The following is a 22,903-nucleotide window of genomic DNA, read 5'->3' on the forward strand; positions in this document are numbered from 1 at the left end:
TCATTGATGTTAATTGCTGAAGTGTCGCTCGTATTCTGCCTACATTTTTCATTACTCAAAAAGTTTATATCTAAGTGAATTCAAAATCATGTAATATATCAAAAAGTTTATTTATATCTGATTGAATGCAAAATCATGTAATATATTAAAACCAGGAACTTATTTTTAGAGTTTTTAATATTAATTACGATGTTTTTTTTTCTTAAGAGGGCTATCACAAATTTTCGCGAATTTAATTATTTTTTCTTGAAAGTAAGAACATACCATGACAAAGTGAAGTCTGTTTTCATTGTTATTTTACCTACTGCCAGTTTTATGGCACATCTGTTTCTGCACGATTTTCTTAATCCATAATTTAAGATGGCGGGCGGGAACAAATTAATGCATATTTGTAAAATTGAATTATAAATGAAAAGTATGATATACAAGCGTTGTAATAGCATGAACAGCGTGTAATTTTACTAACTTGACTCTCGAATAGTTTATATGTGTAAGTTTATACCTTGATATGTATTTTCTATTTTATAATTGTCGTTTCATAGACATCCATCTGACGCAGGCGTCAAAATCGCTCTGATTTGCCATTTTGGGCACTGCATAGTCTGCACTGCAGTTCAGTGTGGTAAGCTTTTTGTTCGGAACGTTCTATCTAGTACGTAGTACATATATATCGATGATTACGGCTGACCACACTTGAAAGTATGGTTACCATACCAAACGGTCTGCCGAACAAAATCGCATCGCATCGCATTTTTGTGTGGGCGATAAAGAGATAATTATCATGGATAAATCATTGCCACCTATCATAATAATGAAATTAGATACCATTTAATGTTTAATACACCCACAGGCTGCGTCTGAGGCGTTACGTTGCACAACGGGAGACATTATAATAGCTGCTGGCTGTATCGCTTACTTTGGCGCCTTTCCGGCTCACTACCGGCGCGAGCTGGTCGTCAAGTGGATCCAACAGTGCAAGGAGTTGGAGATACCGGCCTCTGAGACCTTCGAGTATGAATGACACTTCTGATTATACTCCTTAATGTAGAACGTAGTATGCACGGTATAACGGCAGCAATACTGTGTCTGCATACTTCATTTATTTTATTAGATGAATCACACACGTCTATAAACATAATAGGAATCTACGTATTAAACCCCAATGTCACGATTTCATGTACACTTATACTATAAGGAGGAATGATTTGATTATTGTTGACAGTTGGCAAAATGTGGTTTATCCAGGTAAGGGAAAAGAAGAATATTTTGTATGTTTTGTACCCCATGGGCTTCGAAACTACTGAACAGGTTTGAAAAATGATTTTACTGTTAGAACTATTCCCGAATAAAGTTCCTCCGGAACACTAGGTAGGGAGGTACCACTATAATTGCGGCATTTTGCCATAGAGGGAAAATAACCAACTATGCTAATTGTTCATGCAATTATAGGTAGGTAGGTAGGTACCCACTGAAAACATTTCTTCAGCTACATTGTTTCTGTTGCTTGTTATATTTTTCTTCATCTTACAGCAAAAAAAAGAACAAATAAGTTTGAAACTTTTACAAAGGTTGGTAGGCTTCCTAGCGACCTCCCTTACAGACCCTAACTTTACCATACTTTCGCAACTCAATGGTCTCAGGAAACCTTACCTAAATAATTTTCCTTGTCGAGTTGCATGTTCAAACATCCTGCGTAGTTTGCTTCGTAACTTAATTTGTCGCTGTATAGGCAGTAGTTTGCCAACAATACCTGGTCATTTGGCCGGGAGCTCGGATGTCCAAGAATTAACATAACACCCACACTCTGGTCACGCACACGAGGCTAATTACTGTCCTATGCAACGTTCCCGGAATATCTGTGCAACCCGCTATATGCTAACTGAGTTATCTCATTAAGGGCGAAGCGAAGGGAACCTATAGTTGAATAGGTATTCAGATTTTACACGAGGCGCTGTTGGAAATATCTTTGTTCCCTTAACCAAGTCGAGACGCTAATTAAATCCAAGTCTATAGCGTCCCCGTTGAAAAGGCTTTGTTTAAAGCTTGCTGGGCGAAGTAAATATTAAAGAAATTCTAATTAATGACGTTAGGATGTTATTGGGTTTGTATTTGGGTTGTTTTCTTATTCTTTACATTTAAATATTTACATATCTACTAAATATACCTATCTATATCTATACTTAATATGAAAAGACGAAAGATTTGATTGTTTGTTTGCATCGAATAGGCTCCGGAACTAGTGAACCGATTTGAATAACAGTTTTAGAAAGTTCCACTGTCAAATCATTCATTAGTAACCTAAAGATCAGTCATCGCCTTCAATTTAATCAGCATTATTATATCGCATCTGGAACAGTTCTGGCGAGAAAATACTTAAGTTAAATAGGAATCACCTGAGATAACTAATTGATTGAAGGCTTGTGATATACAAGATGGAACTAAAAATAACTTCTCATCATTAACTATCTAATATGAATTTAACATGATTTTAAATATGTAATCATCAGTTTGATCGACGTTATGGCTGACTCATACACGGTGCGGACTTGGAATTCGCAAGGGCTGCCGCGAGACGCAATATCTACTGAGAACGGCATCCTTGTGACGAGAGCTGGGCGCTGGCCGCTCACTATCGATCCACAGGAACAGGTTATACGCGTGTAGCTTTAACATCTCATATAATAACTGCACTAATGTAAGAGAGAGATATGCACTCACTGCTCTCACACACGCAGCTGATAAGATAGATGCAGGATTCCTTTGCTTTCTCCGAACTTACATGTGTAGTAATCTCACAGAGATTCTGTTTGATTTTCCAGTTAAATCTTAGAACTAATTTGTGTACAGTAGCGTGACAATAGTTTAGTAATAGCATTTAACTTCACCTGTAAATGTGCACCACCCGTACCAAATACACAGTCATAGTACTAGATAAGGTGTATGTACTATACATATAAACATATCTAAAAGGAATTCCTATTTCATATGCTTATTACCTTCGGTCATATTACTTTAATCAAAATCATCACCAAATGTTTCAATTAGATACCTACACACAAATGATACTTCTGTATCTAATATTCACGAAGTTGTGATGAATACAGGCCAACAGATGGATACGGAACATGGAGAAAGACAATGGTCTGATGATTACAAAGCTGATAGATGCAGGTTACCTCCGCATCCTCGAGAATTGCATACGGCTGGGCTGGCCGATGCTTATAGAGGACCTAGGAGAAACGCTTGAGGCGACCCTGGCACCTGTACTTCTCAAACAAACTTTTCTTCAAGTAAGTTGCCAGCAACCTGGGTTTTTGTACTTGGTAAAAATTCCTCGGAAGTACCTACTAATAACAATTAATTGTAATTAAAGTAATAACATACAGTCTATAATTAATTAAAGTAATTAGATTACTTTAATTAATTGTTCTTAATATTCGTTTTAATTGTTCGCGGTACAAAATTGATTCCCGAAATGACAGATACATCATAACTTTTAGTATCACATGGCTCGGATAGCAATAACTGGCAGAAATTATAAGCAGCTTTTAGTGGGCAGATAGCATTACCTATAATTAGCTGACACTATCGGTAACAAGTGAAACCGGGCCTAAAGTCTTTCCCGAACTAAAACGTAGGTGTGAAATTGTCTAAGTGTAACAAGTTACAAAGGTACTATTTAGTTATTCGAAACTTTTTCCTAATTGCGTGCAGGCAGGAAGACTGCTCATCCATTTGGGAGACAGCGACATAGAATACGACACGAACTTTCGTCTTTACCTCACTACGAAACTGGCAAACCCGCACTATCTGCCGGAAATTTGCATCCAAGTGACCCTGGTGAACTTCACCGTCACCCTATCAGGCCTTGAGGATCAACTGCTAGCGTAAGGGGCTTTCAATTACCTACTTGTAAAAAAGATACTAAGTTTACTCGTTCACATGTCGGTACTAGCTTCCGCCAGCAATTTGAGGCGTTTCCCGAGGCAGCACCTGGGTAAAAGTATCATGTGTGTTATTCTGTCTGTATGATAAATACCTGCTGTACCTAATCGTGGCAATAATCTATACTCCTGACAATTTTTATCAAATTCCACCCAATAGTTTATTCGTGAAAAGGTAACAGACATTTATGCGCCCATCCATACCTACAAACACACTACGTTCGCGATTATAATACATTTTGTAGAATGAAATAATCGTTCGTCGTTATTAGGGATGTGGTAAGATTGGAACGGCCGGACTTGGAGATTCAACGCACTGAGCTGATAGTGCGTATCAATACAGACAAGGCAACCCTCCTCGAGATTGAGGACAAAATCCTGAGACTGCTGTACGCCTCTACTGGCAACATTCTGGATGACGAGGAACTTATAGAAACCCTCAATGAGAGTAAAGTAAGAACTGACCTGACTTTTACATATGAAATCTAGCAATTTTTTTTCCCTTAACTGTGCTTAATAGGTAGTTAGTGATGTGTTTGGAAACGCGTGCGCATCAGTATACACTTCTTAGCTTGGTTTGGATTGAATTTAAAAAACATATATTCTAGGAAACATCGGAAATAATAAACGCTCGCCTAGAAGAAACGGAAGCGACAGAAATAAGTATATCAGCAGCTAGAGAGAAGTACCGAACAGTGGCCACTCGCGGGGCAGTGTTGTATTTCGCTGTAGCGCAACTAGCAGATATTGATCCTATGTACCAGTTTTCACTCAAGTACTTCAACCAGGCAAGTACTTTCATACTGTTGTTTTAAAAGGAATTTTCCCAAATTTATTCATCACTAGCTGATCCCGCGAACTTCGTATAGTTTAAGCCTTCCCTGGACCTCTACGAACATTTTAAAACCAAAATCAGCTCAATCGGCCCAGCCGTTCTCGAGTTTTAATCAGACTAACGAACAACAATTCATTTTTATTTATATAGATTAAGTTCATTATGTTCATTATTAAGTTTGCCTAGTGCATGGTTGCTCTTCACAACAAAAGCACTTTTTCCAGATCTTCAATCAAGTCATAGAAAAAAGTGAAAAGTGTGATGTACTAGAAACTCGGTTAGATATCCTTCGGCGTGAAATCACACTGTCGGTATATCGGAATGTCTCCCGTGGACTATTCGAAAGACACAAACTAGTGTTCAGTTTCCTTCTGAACATGGCTATTTATTTAGACGCAGGACTAGTATCGCCAGAACAATGGAACTTCATTTTGCGAGGCCCTGCCGGCACGATTGTGGTTAGTACCCACTTATGATGAAATTGTAGTCATTTTAATTGTGGTACATACATACCTAGGTGGGTAATTAGAATGTGGAATGGGATCAGCTTTGTGAATTATAACTAAAGACTAAGTATATATCCTCTTGTACTAATATAGCGGACCTAGAACTATAGGGCAGATACCAATTTTGTTTTTTGAGAGTTGTAATATCAGCCCCGGATCTTCAATTTTTTTTAGGCGGGGCAAAAACTGAAAAATGCCGCCCCAACTTACCTATGTTTATTTCCACCAACGAAAATCACTTTTTTGGTAGGTAATAAAGGACTTAAAAAAATATGTCCAAATCATTGTACGCTCAAACTGTTGGCCAGGTTTAAGTTATGAAAGTCGAGACAGATTGATGTACACAAAAAGTTAATAAGTTTTAAAAAGCGCTGCAAAGTAACAAGCAGTCGGAAGCACAAACTCTTTTGTTTTTGAGGACTCAATAAATATTTTTTTTTTGCTACTTTTGACTTATAAAAGGTAAGACAGCGTGGATTTGACTGACCGTTTGAAGCGAACCAGGCAATGACTGAGTAATATTGCGCGAGCGATGCGAGTGCGAAATTTTTTGAGTCTACGACACAAAAGTACCTGATTAAGTACATTGTCAAACAACAAGTAGCCGCGAGCGTAGCGAGCGCGAACTTCTTTAAGTTATTTGTTTGAAGACTCACAAATTAAACTGGGAATTATGTACCTACAACTAAAAAGAAACCGTGATTAGAGCGAGTTCCATTTGTGTTCGTTGATTCGGTGCGTCAATAAAAATAATAAACCATCACCAAATAGCACACAAATTGTCACTTGGAGGATGTTAAAAGTGAAAAATAATCAAAATGATTAAAAACAAAGCGAAGGCGACTTTTTTAGAAACTTTGCTTGTCAGTATCATGATCGAGATTTCTACGGCGCCCTCCAACTGCAATTCAAACCCACACGAAAAGAGACATAATGTAGTTACCGAATGCGCGAGCGAAGCGAGCGCGAATTTTTTTTTATAGTTAACAAGTCAAAGCAAAAATTACGTAAAATGTAGCCCAAACGTACATAAGTTATTGCTGGTTGGTGAATGCAAAAACACGGGAACACAGTTTCTCATTGCGCGAGCGAAGCGAGCGCGAAATTTTTTGTTACATTTTAGAACTCAAAACAAAAATGACTTAAAATGTAGCCCAAACGTACATATGGTGTTGGCGCCTATGTATTAAAATTTTGGGACTTAAGTAGTACCGTAAATAAGAAAGTTCATTTGGAAACTAGAAGTTACTTTTCTTATCTACTAATAAAAGGACTTAAAAACGACGCTACCTTTTTGCTAGGGTAGACAAAAAAATGATGTAAAATAAAAACAACTGTAAAGTGAAGCGAGCCCGAAAAAGGTTGTTTGAGTTTTGGATCACTAAACATATAAAATGAAGCCCGTGAAGTGAAGAAGCCGCGAGCGAAGGGAGCGCGAATTTTTTTGAGTATTGGGACATCGGGACATTAAAAGTAGCTATATGTGATAAATAATCTAAGTGTAAAGTAAAGAAACCGTGAGCGAAGCGAGCGCGAAAATTTTTGAGTTTTGGGACATTAAAGTATGTAGTTTATCTAACGCGCCCGGCATTATACGACAATACATTAATTTAATTGAAATTTCTTGGTCCAGGAGCGTACCGCGGCGCCCCTGAGCCCGCGGCGCCCGGGTTATTCGCACACCCTGGACCATAGGTTAACACGGCCCTGATGCTATCCATACATTTGGATACAGTTAAGCTGTGATTTTTGATGAAATTTAAAACAAAAATAGGAGTAACATTCTGATCAAGGATTGGTTGGGGGCGCCTGCGGCGCCCCTTTTATCCGGCGCCCTGGGCCGTCGCCCAACCGCGCCCTACCCTAAAACCGCTACTGATCATGATACAATGGAACCTCCTTATCAAACGGATCTTCATCGAAATTTCCTGGTGGTGGGGCGTCCCGCGGCGCCCCTGAGACCGAGGCGCCCGGGTTATTCGCACACCCTGCACCATGGTTAAGATGGCCCTGTAGGTAACTATTATGGTAATCTGTGATGTGGGATGTAAAATAGGTCAGCCGCCTGATTTTGCCGCCCCCTGAATTTGCCGCCCGGGGCATGGGCCCCGGCTTGCCCCCCCCTAGATCCGGGGCTGTGTAATATATATTTCACTAGCCGTTTTCCTGCGGTTTCATCCGCGTGCCGTGGGAGCTACCCAGCCAGCACAAACCTTTTGAGTAATTTTTGTTTAACTGCAGTCATAGAAGCTAATTGCAGAAAAAAACTACTGTAAATAGCTGATATGGCGCTTACTCAGACGTTATTCAAGCAATTTGGGCACAAAATATACTGCTATTAGCTGTGTAATAGCAACGTAAAAGATGAATAATTTTTGAATAATTGTACGACAACCTGAATATCTTCTGCATAAAAAGATTTTGTTCTTTAACACAAGTATTACAGCTCTTTTAGCCAGATGATGAGTGAATGATGAATGAACATATTATAATTGACTGAGTCCTTCAAAGCTCAGATATTCAGATCATAAACAGCGTTTAGCTTATTTCAGGGTATATTTTAGCAAGAAGTTGATCAAATTAAATATTGACAAATCCGAACAGAGTTATACATATTCGTATTATAATATTTTACCTATCGTAAATTTTACCCTTATTTAGGCTTGATGAAAGAAATTGTAGGTGCGCATGCAACTTTACCGTGTATATATATATATATTTCGTGTAAATTTTTCACGCGCTTCCTGATAAGCCGGGTTTTGAAGAAATAAACAACATTTCTTCTCGTTATGTTTTTTACGTGTAAAATATTTTTTTAGTTTATTTCAATGTAAGGGTTCAAAAATAACCTTGTAAAACTTTTTTAAGAATATTATATTTATTTCGTTATTATACTTGAGTATTTGAGTATAAAATTCCACATCATTATAATTAGGTTATGTTGTTCCATAATGGCGACGCACATTCTGAATAAAATCTGATTGCACAGCGGCTTACCGTCTAATGTATGCATAACAGACCATAAGTGTCCACTTATTAAGTTGTGCTCTGGTTAAAAGTGGACTGCATTACACATGTTTCGACAACTGTTCTATAATAACACACATTCGTACTGTAAATCAAACAATTAGGATTCAGTCATATAATAATAAAAACCCACATTATAGGAAAGCTATATTATTTTTTCTTTTTAGTTCTTATCAAATTCACTTATATACTTCTCATGAATACGCAGCCAACTTCTGCATCAGAATCTGTTAATATTGCTTTAACTACAGTTAGCTGCACATGACGGTAATTTCGTACTCAAAGCGTCATAAAGTAGTTACAACAGCTGTCTTTATTTCTGTTAAGTTACTATATGCTTCATAACAGAAACAACGCCTATTTTATACAGCAGCTGAATAACTGTCAAGGTGTAGTGTGTAATACAACTAAAAGAAAACAGAATACAGCTTATCCAGTATCATGCTTGATAATGGAATTTTATACCAATGTTATACAAAAGATTACACGAACTCTTGAGTAACAGGTCTTTTTATGATGATTATTCAGTTTGAAGAAATAAAATCCGCAAATTACTAAACTAATTCAGCTGATAGCATTATTATAGCAAAAAATAACTTTAATACATAATTTGGTAATACACTCAGCTTATATTCATATATAATAAAGCTTAACTCTGCACAGAGTTACATTCTTGGCCAGTTATCTGACTTGTGTGCTGCCTGGGTACTGGCCGCACCCGGATAAAATATAGCCTATGTTACTCGCAGATAATATACCTTTCTAATGGTGAAAGAATGTTTAAAATCGGTCCAGTAGTTTTTGAGTTTATCCATTACAACCAAATAAACAAACAAAGTTTTCCTCTTTATAATATTAGTATAGATAACTGTGATCTTTTGTCTCTACACAAAGTTTTGAATATTAGTATCAATTTAAATATTCATTCATTTCACCCTTTGTGACTCGAATTTCATTCATAGATTTAGACTGATCTCATTATCCCATTACATTGAATGGGATGATTTTTGATCGTAGTTTATGTTCCTCAGGTACCGCCTAAGAAGCCTCTGATTGAAGCATTAACCGAACAAATGTGGCTGGCCACTAACCACTTGAATGAAACAGACCCACATTTCGCGGGGTTAGCTAATGATTGTCTGCAGAAAATACCTATCACGCTGGGAATGTTTTCTTTGGCAAGTACATTGTTATCTTCGCACTTATTTATTGTAGCGGATAGGCAATCGCTTCTTGCAATATTGATAGACTGAAAGCCGACGAATGTATCTACACTTGGTCTGATAATAAGCAAGTAAGATTCTTTAGAGATTTATAGTCCTGAATCATTCGCCTATAATCGCTATAATGTTTTAAATCTCGGATTTATTTAATTAATAGACCTAACAAAATATCTCTTCAGTACTTACTTCACTTTAATCGATCAACGTTTACAGGACATCCATGTAGACACCAGCAATTTGATGCCACCACGAGTGAATTGGGACTCGGTACTATCACCATTTGAAAAGTTAATGTTAATTAAATGCCTGAAGGAAGAGAAGTTAGTGTTTGCGATCGCGGAATATGTGTCCACCAGCCTGGGCTCTGTGTTCATAGAGAGTCCCACTGTTCAGCTCAACACGCTGTACGTACAAATACTGCATCCATTCATTGAGATAAGCTTAAACCACTTCTCGGTAATTTCCGACATAAGTACACACAAGTATGTAGTAAGGGTTGTCGCTAAGAAAACATGTTTTGCACATATAATCGTTTATTTTTTACTAACATTTATATGTATGATTTATTTAGTACATCAATTAGGTTCTAACGTATATGGGCAGTACCCAATATATTTATCTATTATATAAATTAATACTACTTATAGGTAATATTCGATATCACCGCACTGTTTTAAACAGATGGCAAAGGATCACAACATGCAAAGGACTATATTTATGGGTATGCAGTAATGTACATTACCTAAAGAAGTATAATCAATTATGTTCTTAAACATTTTAAAAAGATACAGAGAAATCTTACTGTGACGTGGTTTTGTACTGCAAAATAAATTTTAACATTTTAAGGACAAGCATTTGATATGCTTGTTCTTAAAATTGTCCGTCTTTAAAATAGCTCTAAAATAACAGACACATATTTTATTATTTTTCTCAGAAATCAATACTTTAAAACATTTTGTGTTAGGTAACTCCTAGTTATTTTGCGTAGGTGTAATGTCACAAGCTCTCAATCATAAAAAATATATACGTGTCCAATATTGATTTCATCTAAGCTAATTACAGTCTCTAATGTTTAATCTATCAACAGGCTAATTAGCTGTGTATAAACTTCAAGTTCAATATTTCTTTAAAGTTTATGGATATGTAACAAGTCGCCAGAGATGCCAAGCATGAACACAAACTACATCTATAATGCTAAACAATCGCATGTGCAGTTTTTTGTGCCTTACTAATAAAATAACAAAATGCAACATATGAGCGCGCATTGAACGCGTCTATACTTCTTATAACAATAAAAATATACTTTGATAAACTTAAAATACGGAGCTTGAATATTCAAAAGTAGTACTCGCGAATATTTTGACCCCGTTTACCTTACAGTGTAAATTATAAAATACTTGCACCAAATAACTACATCATAATACTAATATATTTATTTGCAATAAAACATGGTATTTACAGGTCTTCCCTTAGAGGAAAAATGATGTAATTTATTTGGCCTTTATTTTGTGAGCAAACAAAAGTTTAAATTTACGTAAATTTCAGTCACATGGAGGCAGCCGAGTTTTATAAGCTCGAAGATGGTCCAGATATTTTTCGAAGTATAAAGGGCAAAAATTTTTTTAGGGTTCCGTAGCCAAAATGGCAAAAACGGAACCCTTATAGTTTCGTCATGTCCGTCTGTCCGTCTGTCCGTCTGTCACAGCCGATTTACTCGGAAACTATAAGTACTACAGTGATGAAATTTGATGGGAATATGTGTTGTATGAACCGCTACAAAAATATGACACTAAATAGTAAAAAAAAGAATTGGGGGTGGGGCCCCCCATACATGTAACTGAGGGATGAAATTTTTTTTTTCGATGTACATACCCGTGTGGGGTATCAATGGAAAGGTCTTTTAAAATGATATAAAGTTTTCTAAAAAACATTTTTCTTAAAGTGAACGGTTTTTGAGATATCAGCTCTCAAAGTCGTAAAAAGTATGTCCCCCCCCCTCTATTTTTATAACTACGGGGTATAAAATTCTAAAAAAAATAGAGGTGATGCATGCTAATTAACTCTTTCAACGATTTTTGGTTTGATCAAAGTATCTCTTATAGTTTTTGAGATAGGTTGATTTAACTGTAATTTACGGAACCCTTCGTGCACGAGTCCGACTCGCACTTGGCCGGTTTTTTTTTCATGCATTTTAGTTGCTAAAAATATAACAAACGGCGCTCTCTATACATATAAATACACAAAGATAAGTTAATTTCTTTTTAACCTTAGAAAAATCATACTAAAACCACCGCATCTACCATACAAAGAGAGCATCATTAGTGTTTATTTGAACTTGCAAATTTTTTACGTTTGTATTATGAAAAACGGATTTCAAAATTATTGTGTGTATAACTGTAATATAACTGGTGCCGGGAAATTAATATCTGTTACCTACGAAAGTTTGGATTATTAGCTAAACCTGCTCTGTTGCTTGTCCCCAACTTGCCAAAGTTAGGCAAAAAAAATATATTTTTACAATCAAACCTACACGTAGTTAAAAGATCTACCAGACAGGGAGTCACAATTGTAACTGGAGTCGGTAGTGTCTGCTGCAGGCCTCAGTGGCATGGCTGCGGGACTGTTCGAAAGAGTTACCGTGGCCCTGGTACATAAAAGGCCTACGACGGAACACGATGGTTTTTAGTCAGTAAGAATCTGACACTCCCTCACTGCTGCTAACCCACAGCGGGAGGTGTCATTTGATGATTTTGTCGTAGTAAAAGGCTTCAGAGACACATAGGCTAGCAGTGGGATAGGGAACTTCATGAGCGAAAACGACGCCGACGACGACGACGTGGAGTACCGTGGGATTACATCTGTGTAACATAATACACTCTTTTGCAAAAAAAGCGGGCACCTATGCGAAATCTTGGTTTTAAGGACTTCACGAGCATTTCAAAGGGTTTTAATGACTTTAATATGTTACTAGCATCAAAAGGGTTAGCCAAGCACGCGTAGAGTGTATTCTAAATTTGAATTTCGCAGATTTGCTAAGAAACTCGTTAAACATTGTTTTGGACTATTCCTGGTAGAAAGTTCGTGGGCGTTTTGAACAGTTTTTGAGGTGATTTTCAGAAAACTGATAATGCAGTTTTAATTAATTATTAATGTACCTTTCTGTTAAATCAAAACATTTTTGAAAAACTATGCTTATTTGATTTTTTGCAAAAGAGTTTATAACACAAAACTGACCGCTTGACCGCGTTACCACTCCCTCTCTGATAGATCCCTAATTACAACAACTATGACGATCAATGGATGTTCTCTAACATTTAAAGCGATATTATAATAATTGTAGACACTGCAACATATGTACTAAGTGATTATATTTATTTTCAATATAATGTGTGTTCAAAATACATTAATGAGCACAACACTATTACCATTGGGTGTAACGAGTGCTGAACTACCAGTTTATTTGGAATGTCAAAATTTTTTGAAGCAATTCTGATATCTAAAAATGTTGGCTAAACAGACATGTAGCAGGGGTCAGAATGATCATGTTGCGGGACTATAGTGTTGTGTAGATTTGAAATTTGATTTTGGTAGTGTGTTTTGGTTTAAACATATTAATGTGTTTGCGGGTTATGCGTCATCTCGACACACTTAACTCACCACGAATGTGTCCACTGTTGAAAGTCAAAATTTTAACATTTATCATGTCGTCAACTCGACACGTTAACTGAAACTTAAATTATACACTTTTATGTTTTCACCAACTCGACACGTTTTAGAATTTAACCCGATTTCAAGCAAAAAGTACAGTGAAATCGGGTTAAATTCTAAAACGTGTCGAGTTGGTGAAAACATAAGTTTATAATTTAAGTTTCACTAACTGGACACGCATCAAAATCTTAACGTGTCGAGTTGACGACATGATAAATGTTAAAATTTTGAGTTTCACCAAGTGGACACATTCGTGGTGAGTTAAGTGTGTCGAGATGACGACGGACCCTTTGCAAGTAACAAGTAGCCTTCAGCGGCACCTTTTGGATTTAGTGCGCTTACGGCGGCGGCGTAGTTAGACGACATTACTGGGATCCCATGCATATTTCACTTCATTTTCGAGGTTATTGAGAATATTCATATCTTCAGGGGCAATGGTGAAATCCAATGCAATATTTTGACGAATATGCTCTGGGTTAGTAGACTTAGGAATGATTGCAACGTCCTGTTGCAATGCCCACCTTAGTAATACTTGGGCATTGGTAACCTCAAGCTTTGTGGCTATTTTCGTAACAGCAGGATGGTTTAGTAAATCATCATTTTGGACTGATTTTCCTCCTAAAGAAGAATATGCTTGTAATACAATTGAATTTTTCTTACAGTAGTCCATCAACTCCATTTGATAGTAAAACGGGTGCCACTCGACCTAAACAAAAATAAAGGCGTTAATAAGATTTTTAGTCTTAATATTCATGTAACATATTTACAGATATTTTGTTAAACATGTATACCTGATTCACTGCAGGATATACATCATGATTGGCCTCCATAAGTTGTTGTAAATGAGCGACAGTGAAATTGGAGACACCAATGGCATTCACGCATCCGTCGTCATAAAGATCAACCATGCTGGCCCAGGTTTTAAGCCGCATTTCAGTATTCTTAGGATCCCCAATTTGCAATCTAGCAGTGCCAGGGAAATGCATCAAATATAAGTCGATAAAATCTATGTCCAATTTTTGTAATGATGCTTGGTACGCTTTTTTGACTATATCTTTATCTCCATGATCAGCTGGTGCTGTAAATAAAAAACTATTTATAGACAAATTAAACTACATAAAATAGAATCAAGTCATAAACTGAAATTAAAATAAAAACTTCAATTTGAGCAAAGATAACTTACAGAGTTTGGTAGTGACAAATATGTCATCACGATCCAAGCCATGTTGGGGGAGCAATAACTTTAATGCTTCCCCCAGGGATGCTTCATTGCGGTAAACGGCAGCAGTATCTGTACATAGACATAAGGGAGTCAAATATTGTACATGGGGTTTACATTTTTTTTTTGTATTTCAAACTGACTCACCAAACATTCTGTAACCAGCCGACAGGGCTTCGTCTACAACATGCATGATGGTGTCATGTTTGTGGATGCGGTATGTCCCCACTGCAACAACAATCATAATTAAGGTCTCATGATGTTTCCAGGATACAAATATTAAACATTCTTAATAGTTGTTCTATTTATTTTTCTAGATTCAAATTATGGGAACCTCCATTTACAATTATAATATGAATCGCATCAAATAATTTAGGCATTAGGTACAGAGAGTGAGCAAACAAATGTAAAATTCAAGTAATCAAGCAATGCATAAGTCGCACAGGCGTGAACAAGAGTCTAACTCAAGGTAAAAAAGAATTTAACTATGCTTTCATTATATTAAAAAAAAATCTTAAATGATGTGAAACCTTGGATAATTAATGGAACTGAACCCCAAAAGTTTTGGCATTAGGTGCAGGGAATAAGCAAACAAATGTAACAATCAAGAATGTCATATTCAAGTAATAACTCTGATTTAGCATAACTCGCACAAGCATGTTCGAGAGCCCGATGGAAGGTGAAAAGTTATTAAACTGAGGGTAATCACCAGAAAAAATAAAAATATGCTAAAATTACTATTAAATTGATTAAAAATAAATAAATACTTACATCCAACTGCAGGCATATCGTGGTCAGTGTTCAATGCGAAATATTTGGTCACCACAGGATAATCTACTACAGCTGAAGCCATGTTGCACTTCTTCGCATAATATCCCAGAAACAGTTAATAAAACTTGTTCCTTTTGTTAAGGGACAAAATAAGTGCGACTCTTGTTCGCTTTTATAGCACAACAAGAAAATACAGGCTAGACTGAACACTGTCCAGAAAGTTTTTGCAGATTGGCGAGAAGTCTCAATCACACGCGAAGTAAATATGTACGATTCAGGAGAGCGTCGACAACATAATGATTGAGCAGCAGCATTGACATGGCCGAGCGGCGGCAAACAAACATGACAGTGACACTTATAGTAGCACAGGTTCCGGTTCCGAATTCTGGTTATTTGGCTGCGTTCCGCTCGCCTTTTTTTTGTATGCTTGGCCATAGATACATTGTCATTGATCAGTGTTGCCAGCGGCAGATTTTGCATTTTCACGAAAAGAGTAACATTACCTTATATTTGTATGTCTCTACCAGACCTCGGAACTACAGAGTCCCAGATTTTTGATAGGCGAACGTGGGGCCGAAGCCAACACGTTGAAGAACTTTAATGTTAGGGTGACACAAAACCGACGATTATCCTTGTATAACTGACGATGTAAAAAAAGAAAAAGACATACCTACAGTCAATGATGTATGTTTAGGTAATATAACAACCAATTCAGGAATCAGTAAAGTCTTTCAATTCTGCAACTTACTTTGTTATTGTTATTCATAATCGTTATATGAAAAAATCTTAAATCGGGTGTGTAATCTAAATCCTAACCCTAATCAAATTTAAATAAATACGTTAATATAATTTATGTCGATTAGCGCAAAGTAAAAAATAAAATAGGTACGTAAAAAATAAATGTTTTCAAACATAGAAAATAGAATAAAAATGTGCGAGAATAAGAACACCTTAATAGTCAGTCATTACCATGTCATTACAAACAACTGCAATTCTCCCTTGAAAACTGACAGCTGTCAACTGGACAAAACATTCGATACTCGTAACATTATCTCTGCTTTACACATAATGTTGTTTATTATCAAAACGATTATCAAAATGACTCCTGTGGCTAAAACACTGAATGGATTAGGTTATTTTTTTTACAAATCGCCATAGAATGTCATAAAGTATATGTGATAGAATTTAATGTGATTAGGTACGACACAACCGATATATATTTTTTTGTCTGTCTTGAAAGTAACACAAATGTAACATTGAACACAAATTACCATTGGGTCGTGTAACAAGGAGGTAACATGAGAGGGTCAAAGGTAACGCAAAGCATTACAAAAGTAACATTCTGGCAACACTGTCATTGACATCAGAGGTACAACAAGGCTTATTGTGATTTCTTCCCACTGTAATTGCACTTTTAGATTTTTATTATATGTGGCTGTCATAGATTAATAAGCGCAATGTCTTGTAATGGTCATTTTTATTTTGAACATAATTATACAAAAGTACTTAACCGAGCGTTTGCATTTGGGTCTATTTTATAGTCCTAGTGATGTTATTATACGTGCAGTACGCTCTTAACAAAAATATCAGCTGTCCCTTTTTAACAGCGCTTACTGATGACCATGGCTACTGCGCTTTCGAAAGCGCGTGAGTGTCAGCGCGCTCACAGTCACATCACTGAAAGTTGCATGCGGAACGCAGCCAATGTATTGTTGACAAGTGTAAGGTAACGTCATTATGTGTGTTAAAAACTGCGACAGGCAGCTTTAGCTTTAGTTCCACTTCGGCAGTTTTAGCGCTGCTGTAGCAAATAAGCTTTCCTTGGTTAGCACACTGCCATTGGCCGCAGTTTCCTCAAATATCTGTTACTCCATAGTCCATAGGTACCAAAGAGTAAAGTAATATTAGGGGTTAAAGTATGAAATTGCCGTTTTATTCTAGTAGGTTTTTGAATTGCCATAGAGTCTTCATGGTTTGAGGTTTTCGAATGGAACTTTTTTCACGTGGTTTCTGTGATGTTTTTCTTTTAAAAAATGTGAAACATTTGATTATCGATGTTCAATTGTTTTTGTTATTCAACTTAAACAAGAAAGATGGATACTGCGAAAATTTGAGTAATTTTTGAATATGAGTTCCGACGCGGGATTGAACGGCAGAAACAGCCCGCAATATCAATGCTGCATTTGAAGAGGTGTCTGCTAAAGAACGCGCCGTGCGATTTTGGATTAAACGCTTTCGTGGTGGAAACTTCGACTTGAAGAACGAGCCATGAGAAAGACCGCCTGACAGGTGATTAACGAGAAATTAAGAGAGACGGTGAACGCCGATCCTAGTCAAACTACCCAGATACCTACCCAGCCGAACACCGAATAATGTTGAAAAAATTAGCAGTAAAACAGCCACGACTCATGAATCGACCTTCACCGCTATTGCTCCATGACAACGCGAGGCCTCATACAGCAAAATAAACCGTTTTAACTCTTCAGGAACTGCAGTTGGAAACTATTCGTCTTCCTCCATATTCGCCAGACCTTGCTCTAACGGACGACCATTTTTTTTTGTGATTTGGACAATTATCTACGTCACAAGAAGTTTCTTCCCAGGAGGCAGAACAAAATTCTTTCACACTGTTTGTGCAGTCTAGATCCTCAGAGTTCTATCGTAAAGGCATAAATGACCTTCTTATTAGATGACCGCAATGTATAGATAATAATGGCAACTATTTTGATTAAATAAGTTTGTTAAAAATTAAAAAAAAATACAATTTAGGTTTTCAGTACAAATCGGCAATTTCATACTTTAACCCCTATTATATAGGTACTATGAATTCAATAAAGCCAGCTTACTACACGTTTTAGACTATTTCTACAGATACCAATCTGTGAAAAGCGCTCGCGCTATAATCACGGAATAGGTAACTCCAAAATGGTCAATTATTTTATCGTTAAGGATATATTTTTTTATTTCATCATAATTTTAATGGTGAAAAAAATAGGATATATAGAGGATAGGAAACTGTTTCATATAATTGTCTCGCAAATGAAACGCAACCCACCATATTTTGGTGGGTTGAACAATCATGACATATCTTATCCAACGCGCTTAAGGCGAAGATAATGTTTTTTAGGGTTCCGTAGCCAAAATGGCAAAAACGGAACCCTTATAGTTTCGTCATGTCCGTCTGTCCGTCTGTCCGTCTGTCCGTCTGTCCGTCTGTCCGTCTGTCACAGCCGATTTACTCGGAAACTATAAGTACTACAGTGATGAAATTTGATGGGAATATGTGTTGTATGAACCGCTACAAAAATATGACACTAAATAGTAAAAAAAAGAATTGGGGGTGGGGCCCCCCATACATGTAACTGAGGGATGAAATTTTTTTTTTCGATGTACATACCCGTGTGGGGTATCAATGGAAAGGTCTTTTAAAATGATATAAAGTTTTCTAAAAAACATTTTTCTTAAAGTGAACGGTTTTTGAGATATCAGCTCTCAAAGTCGTAAAAAGTATGTCCCCCCCCCTCTATTTTTATAACTACGGGGTATAAAATTCTAAAAAAAATAGAGGTGATGCATGCTAATTAACTCTTTCAACGATTTTTGGTTTGATCAAAGTATCTCTTATAGTTTTTGAGATAGGTTGATTTAACTGTAATTTACGGAACCCTTCGTGCACGAGTCCGACTCGCACTTGGCCGGTTTTTTTCTTTACTTTTCGTACTAAGTATGCGTGTGTTCGATGTCGTTTACTTAGTTATTTTTGATAATGTAACAACTATTACAATCGTTTAAAAATAAGTACTTATAAAAAATACAAGCGTATTCCCTATTGTTAGTTACCATGATTTATCACAAAGCGGTTGCAATTTAGTTGTTAATCAGTTAGTTGTTAGTTCCTTACTACATCACAAAAAAAAATAGGTATGACGATTTCAAATACGTCCATAATCTAGCGATAGCAGGTACTTGCCGTGATGCTGTTTCGTTGCCGTGTTCCGGTTCACTTGTAGTCTGACAAAACTAGTACTAGCAGATTGCATAATAACACATTTTTGCACTTCATTATTAATCATACATAGTTCATATTCAAACACAACACACACAGAACATAAAACACTTATTTCAAATACACACAGCACACACCAATTATCTACTCGACGTCCGTGCGTCATTTTCGGGATCCAGCAGAATACCAGTGACACATGCTGAGCTGGACTCCCATTCGGTGCAAGCGTAAGACACTGCACCACGCCGTTAATTTTTGTATTTTATGTTTGTCTTTCTACCCACTTCTTGTTTTGTTTTATTTCTTATTGTGTATCTTCATGGTGTCTTGTCGATTGTCTGAATAAATGTTTTATCTATCTATCTATCTAACTTATCATTGATTGCTAGGTACATTGTGAAATATGTCTTGTTCTATGACAAAATTAAAAATGTTGCAAAAGTTTAATGGTTACCTACGTACGTAGGTACTTGTTATTTTTTATAGGATTAGCCCCCTCATATCACCTGCATAATTTGACTGATATTATTGTGTCCTAGGTATGCAGACACAACGGCAACAATCCCACTAGTTTTCGTTTTAAGCACTGGCTCGGACCCCTTCGGAGCTTTCCAAAAATTTGCTACGGAAATGGGCATGCGTGAACGTGTGCATTCGATCTCGCTAGGTCAGGGCCAGGGTCCAGTTGCTGAGAAGATGATAACCAGTGCAAAGCCCAAAGGCGATTGGATTTTCTTACAGGTATGTTTTGTTTTTTTTTTTTTAGGTTTCTGTAGACATCTAGGAACCCTTATAGTATCGCCATGTCTGTCTGTCCATCCGTCCGCGGATAATTTCACCGAAAGTTGAAAAAAAAGCAGCCATTCAGGAGATGATTTACATAATGAAATGCCTATAAAATGAACAGTAGCATGATACAATATTTGTTTTTTTTTTCAGAACTGTCACTTGGCTGCTTCCTGGATGTTGAGCCTTGAAGTGATAGTAGCTAATTTGACCAGTGAATCCGGCATGCCTCAACCAGAATTCCGTCTATTCTTGAGTTCAATGCCCACGCCCAAATTTCCGGTATCTGTGCTGCAGAATTCTGTGAAAGTTACAAATGAACCGCCAAAAGGTCTAAAGGCAAATGTGAAAAGAGCTCTAATCGAAATGGAAGAAGACTTCTTTGAAAATCATGGTATCTAAGTTCCCAGGACATGTAATTGCAGGGGATTCCCGATTCTACTAATTTTACATTAACGACATACGATTCACATCCGACTGAGATCCAATCACGACTCAATTACGATTGAAGCGTATGTGGCATTCCGCTATTTTTTCTTTTTAAATAAACGTTTTTATCCGTTTCTGTGATTAAATAATGAATCATACTGTCTTCAAATTATTTACGATTGCAATATGATTATAGAGCAAACTACCGTGACCAAATGACAGGCCAATCGCAAACCGATCGAATGTCATTGCAATACGATTGGCCTTTTATTAGTAGCAGAATGCCCGTTAAGGTTAAAACTGCTATTGTGATCCAATTTCTATTCAATTTTGACATAATTAACTTAGGAGAATCGGGCGCCTGGTCTTTTTTCTGTAGAATAAGGTTTTATCTAGCATTTTTTTTTGTTTTACAGTACTGGGTCAAGATTGGCGCACAATGTTATTTGGTATTTGTATGTTTCACGCTATAATTCAAGAACGCAAAAAGTTTGGTCCTTTAGGTTGGAATATTACTTACGAGTTCAACAACAGCGATCGCGAGTGCGCCATGATGAACTTGCAAATGTTCTGCGAGGATGGCCACATGCCTTGGGACGCGTTGGAATATATCACAAGTAAGACTTGAATTAGTTCCAAATCTAATACATATTAGTAGTTCAGACCTTCACAAGACCTATTGTACCGGAACTCCACATTCTTTTTCCGTAACTCAATCGTGGTTATGATTTTTATCTATATGATTACTACCTACTTCGCGATGAAATATTCTCGCACGATTGTACTTGTTGCAATTGCTACTCTTGCTATATGCCTATTCCGATCATTGTTGCAGGTCTTATAACGTACGGAGGCCGAGTAACAGACATGTGGGACCAACGTTGTTTGACCACTATCTTGAAGCTCTTTTTCTCGCCTCCCACTCTTGAGGAGGGATACGTTTACTCACAATCGGGCAATTATTACTGTCCCAGATCTGACAAGTTGGAGGATTATCGGGACTATATAGAATCACTGCCAAGTGTTGAAAATCCGGAAGTATTTGGTATGCACGACAATGCTAATATAGCTTTTGAGGTTGGTGCCTTTCTTTTTTTCAATATCAGTACCTAATTGAAAACAACTAATTAGTAATGTGAGTTAAGAAAGTGGTTTTTATACCTATGTATCGTTTCCAGAACAAAGAAACGAGTACGTTAATCCAAACAATAGTAGACGTGCAGCCCCGCGCTATAGGCGGAGGTGGTGGCGACACTCCCGACCAAATCGTTTGGCGAGTCTGTGACCAAACACGAGCTAAAATCGCGAAGGGTATCGACAAGTCTCTCATTAACCCCGACCTCATGATACCAGACGATATGGGGCAATTAAATTCATTAACAACCGTGCTGATACATGAAACCGACAGGTTCAATACACTATTGGGATTAATTCATAATTCGCTCAATGAACTTCAGAAGGCCATCAAAGTAAGTTTACTTAACTACAGGCATTTTCTAGGACAAATAGAGTATTATTTCAAACTGGTTTTGTTTCAAGGGTATCGTGGTGATGTCAGAAGCATTTGAAGAGGTTTTCACAGCTTTCATAAACAACAGAGTTCCCAATATGTGGCATAAGAAAGGATATAATTCGTTGAAATCACTCGGCAGCTGGATTCACGACCTCACTTTACGAATTAATTTTATGGAGGTAGGGAACAGGCTAGTTCTTTCTCATGCTATTAGACTGCGTAAATCATGGATTTTCTCTTTATGACCTTTTCCGGGGAGATCAAAATCCTAATAGTATTAATAGGCATGGTGAAAATGCATGATATCTAAATAATATATTACATAACAAGCTTGTTATTTTAGAAATGGTTAGTAGAAGGTGCTCAGCCGAGCAGCTGGGTGTCGGGCCTGTTCTTCCCGCAGGGCCTGCTGACAGGCTCCCTGCAGTCGTACGCGCGACGGTACCGCGTGCCCATCGACGCACTCATGTTCGACTTCCATCCCCTGCCGATATTTTTGTCACAAGACGATGTGTTTAAGCAAAATACTAGAAAGAAGGTATCATAAATGAAGTTTATAAATAACTATTCAATTATAAGGTGAGCACTTGGATGAATGATTGTTCTGAAACTGTATATTATTCGGAATTTGCAAACAGCTGGTTGAAGCACTGAATCAGCTGCTACAACTGTTGTAAGTTTGAGTTAAGCACTGACGGCGACACTTAGCGCGCGTGATCGTTGGTTTTCTTTGTAATGAATAACTTAGTAATTCAACACTTTTGTTAAGTGAACAAACTACATGGAAACGCTTCTCATTTAGTCATAATCAATAATAATAATAATGCGAGCAGAAGTGATACATAGTGATAACCGAAATTTTATTCGGTGCAGCGGTGCGCTATTCCAAGCCGTCACTGATTACGATTCCCAGTATTATTTTGCTAATAAAATAAA

At 37.1% G+C, this 22,903-nt stretch overlaps 2 protein-coding genes across 2 annotated transcripts in view; one reads left to right on the forward strand and one right to left on the reverse strand.

Moving 5' to 3' along the window:
- The window catches only part of Dhc16f (Dynein heavy chain at 16F), a 51,054-nt gene that overhangs the window by 26,878 nt on the left and 1,273 nt on the right, over positions 1–22,903 (forward strand). The window contains exons 50-65 of the mRNA XM_021331862.3: positions 851–1,011; positions 2,508–2,649; positions 3,105–3,290; positions 3,715–3,887; positions 4,217–4,397; positions 4,553–4,732; positions 5,004–5,237; positions 9,344–9,490; positions 9,749–9,939; positions 19,779–19,980; positions 20,179–20,419; positions 20,871–21,071; positions 21,290–21,531; positions 21,633–21,923; positions 21,994–22,146; positions 22,311–22,505. Of these exons, the coding sequence (XP_021187537.2) occupies positions 851–1,011; positions 2,508–2,649; positions 3,105–3,290; positions 3,715–3,887; positions 4,217–4,397; positions 4,553–4,732; positions 5,004–5,237; positions 9,344–9,490; positions 9,749–9,939; positions 19,779–19,980; positions 20,179–20,419; positions 20,871–21,071; positions 21,290–21,531; positions 21,633–21,923; positions 21,994–22,146; positions 22,311–22,505 (3,120 nt within the window). The remainder of the gene's footprint in view (positions 1–850; positions 1,012–2,507; positions 2,650–3,104; positions 3,291–3,714; positions 3,888–4,216; positions 4,398–4,552; positions 4,733–5,003; positions 5,238–9,343; positions 9,491–9,748; positions 9,940–19,778; positions 19,981–20,178; positions 20,420–20,870; positions 21,072–21,289; positions 21,532–21,632; positions 21,924–21,993; positions 22,147–22,310; positions 22,506–22,903) is intronic.
- On the reverse strand, positions 9,748–15,561 carry LOC110374233 (uncharacterized oxidoreductase YtbE). Its single transcript, XM_021331860.3, has 5 exons — positions 15,234–15,561; positions 14,610–14,690; positions 14,427–14,534; positions 14,035–14,321; positions 9,748–13,949 (listed from the first exon to the last, which is right to left on the reverse strand). Exons 1-5 carry the CDS (start codon positions 15,313–15,315, stop codon positions 13,599–13,601), a joined length of 909 nt encoding a protein of 302 aa, XP_021187535.3. The 5' UTR covers positions 15,316–15,561; the 3' UTR covers positions 9,748–13,598.

Source organism: Helicoverpa armigera, chromosome 1, assembly GCF_030705265.1.
Source record: "Helicoverpa armigera isolate CAAS_96S chromosome 1, ASM3070526v1, whole genome shotgun sequence".
Taxonomy (NCBI): Eukaryota; Metazoa; Arthropoda; class Insecta; order Lepidoptera; family Noctuidae; genus Helicoverpa; species Helicoverpa armigera.

Coding starts and splice junctions, on each gene's coding strand:
- LOC110374233 (XM_021331860.3), bottom strand. CDS start 15,315: ATGGCTTCAGCTGTAGTAGATTATCCTGTGGTGACCAAATATTTCGCA. Junction 14,535..14,609: donor GGCTGGTTACAGAATGTTTG/GTGAGTCAGTTT, acceptor GTCTATGTACAG/ATACTGCTGCCGTTTACCGC. Junction 13,950..14,034: donor TATATCCTGCAGTGAATCAG/GTATACATGTTT, acceptor ATTTTTGTTTAG/GTCGAGTGGCACCCGTTTTA.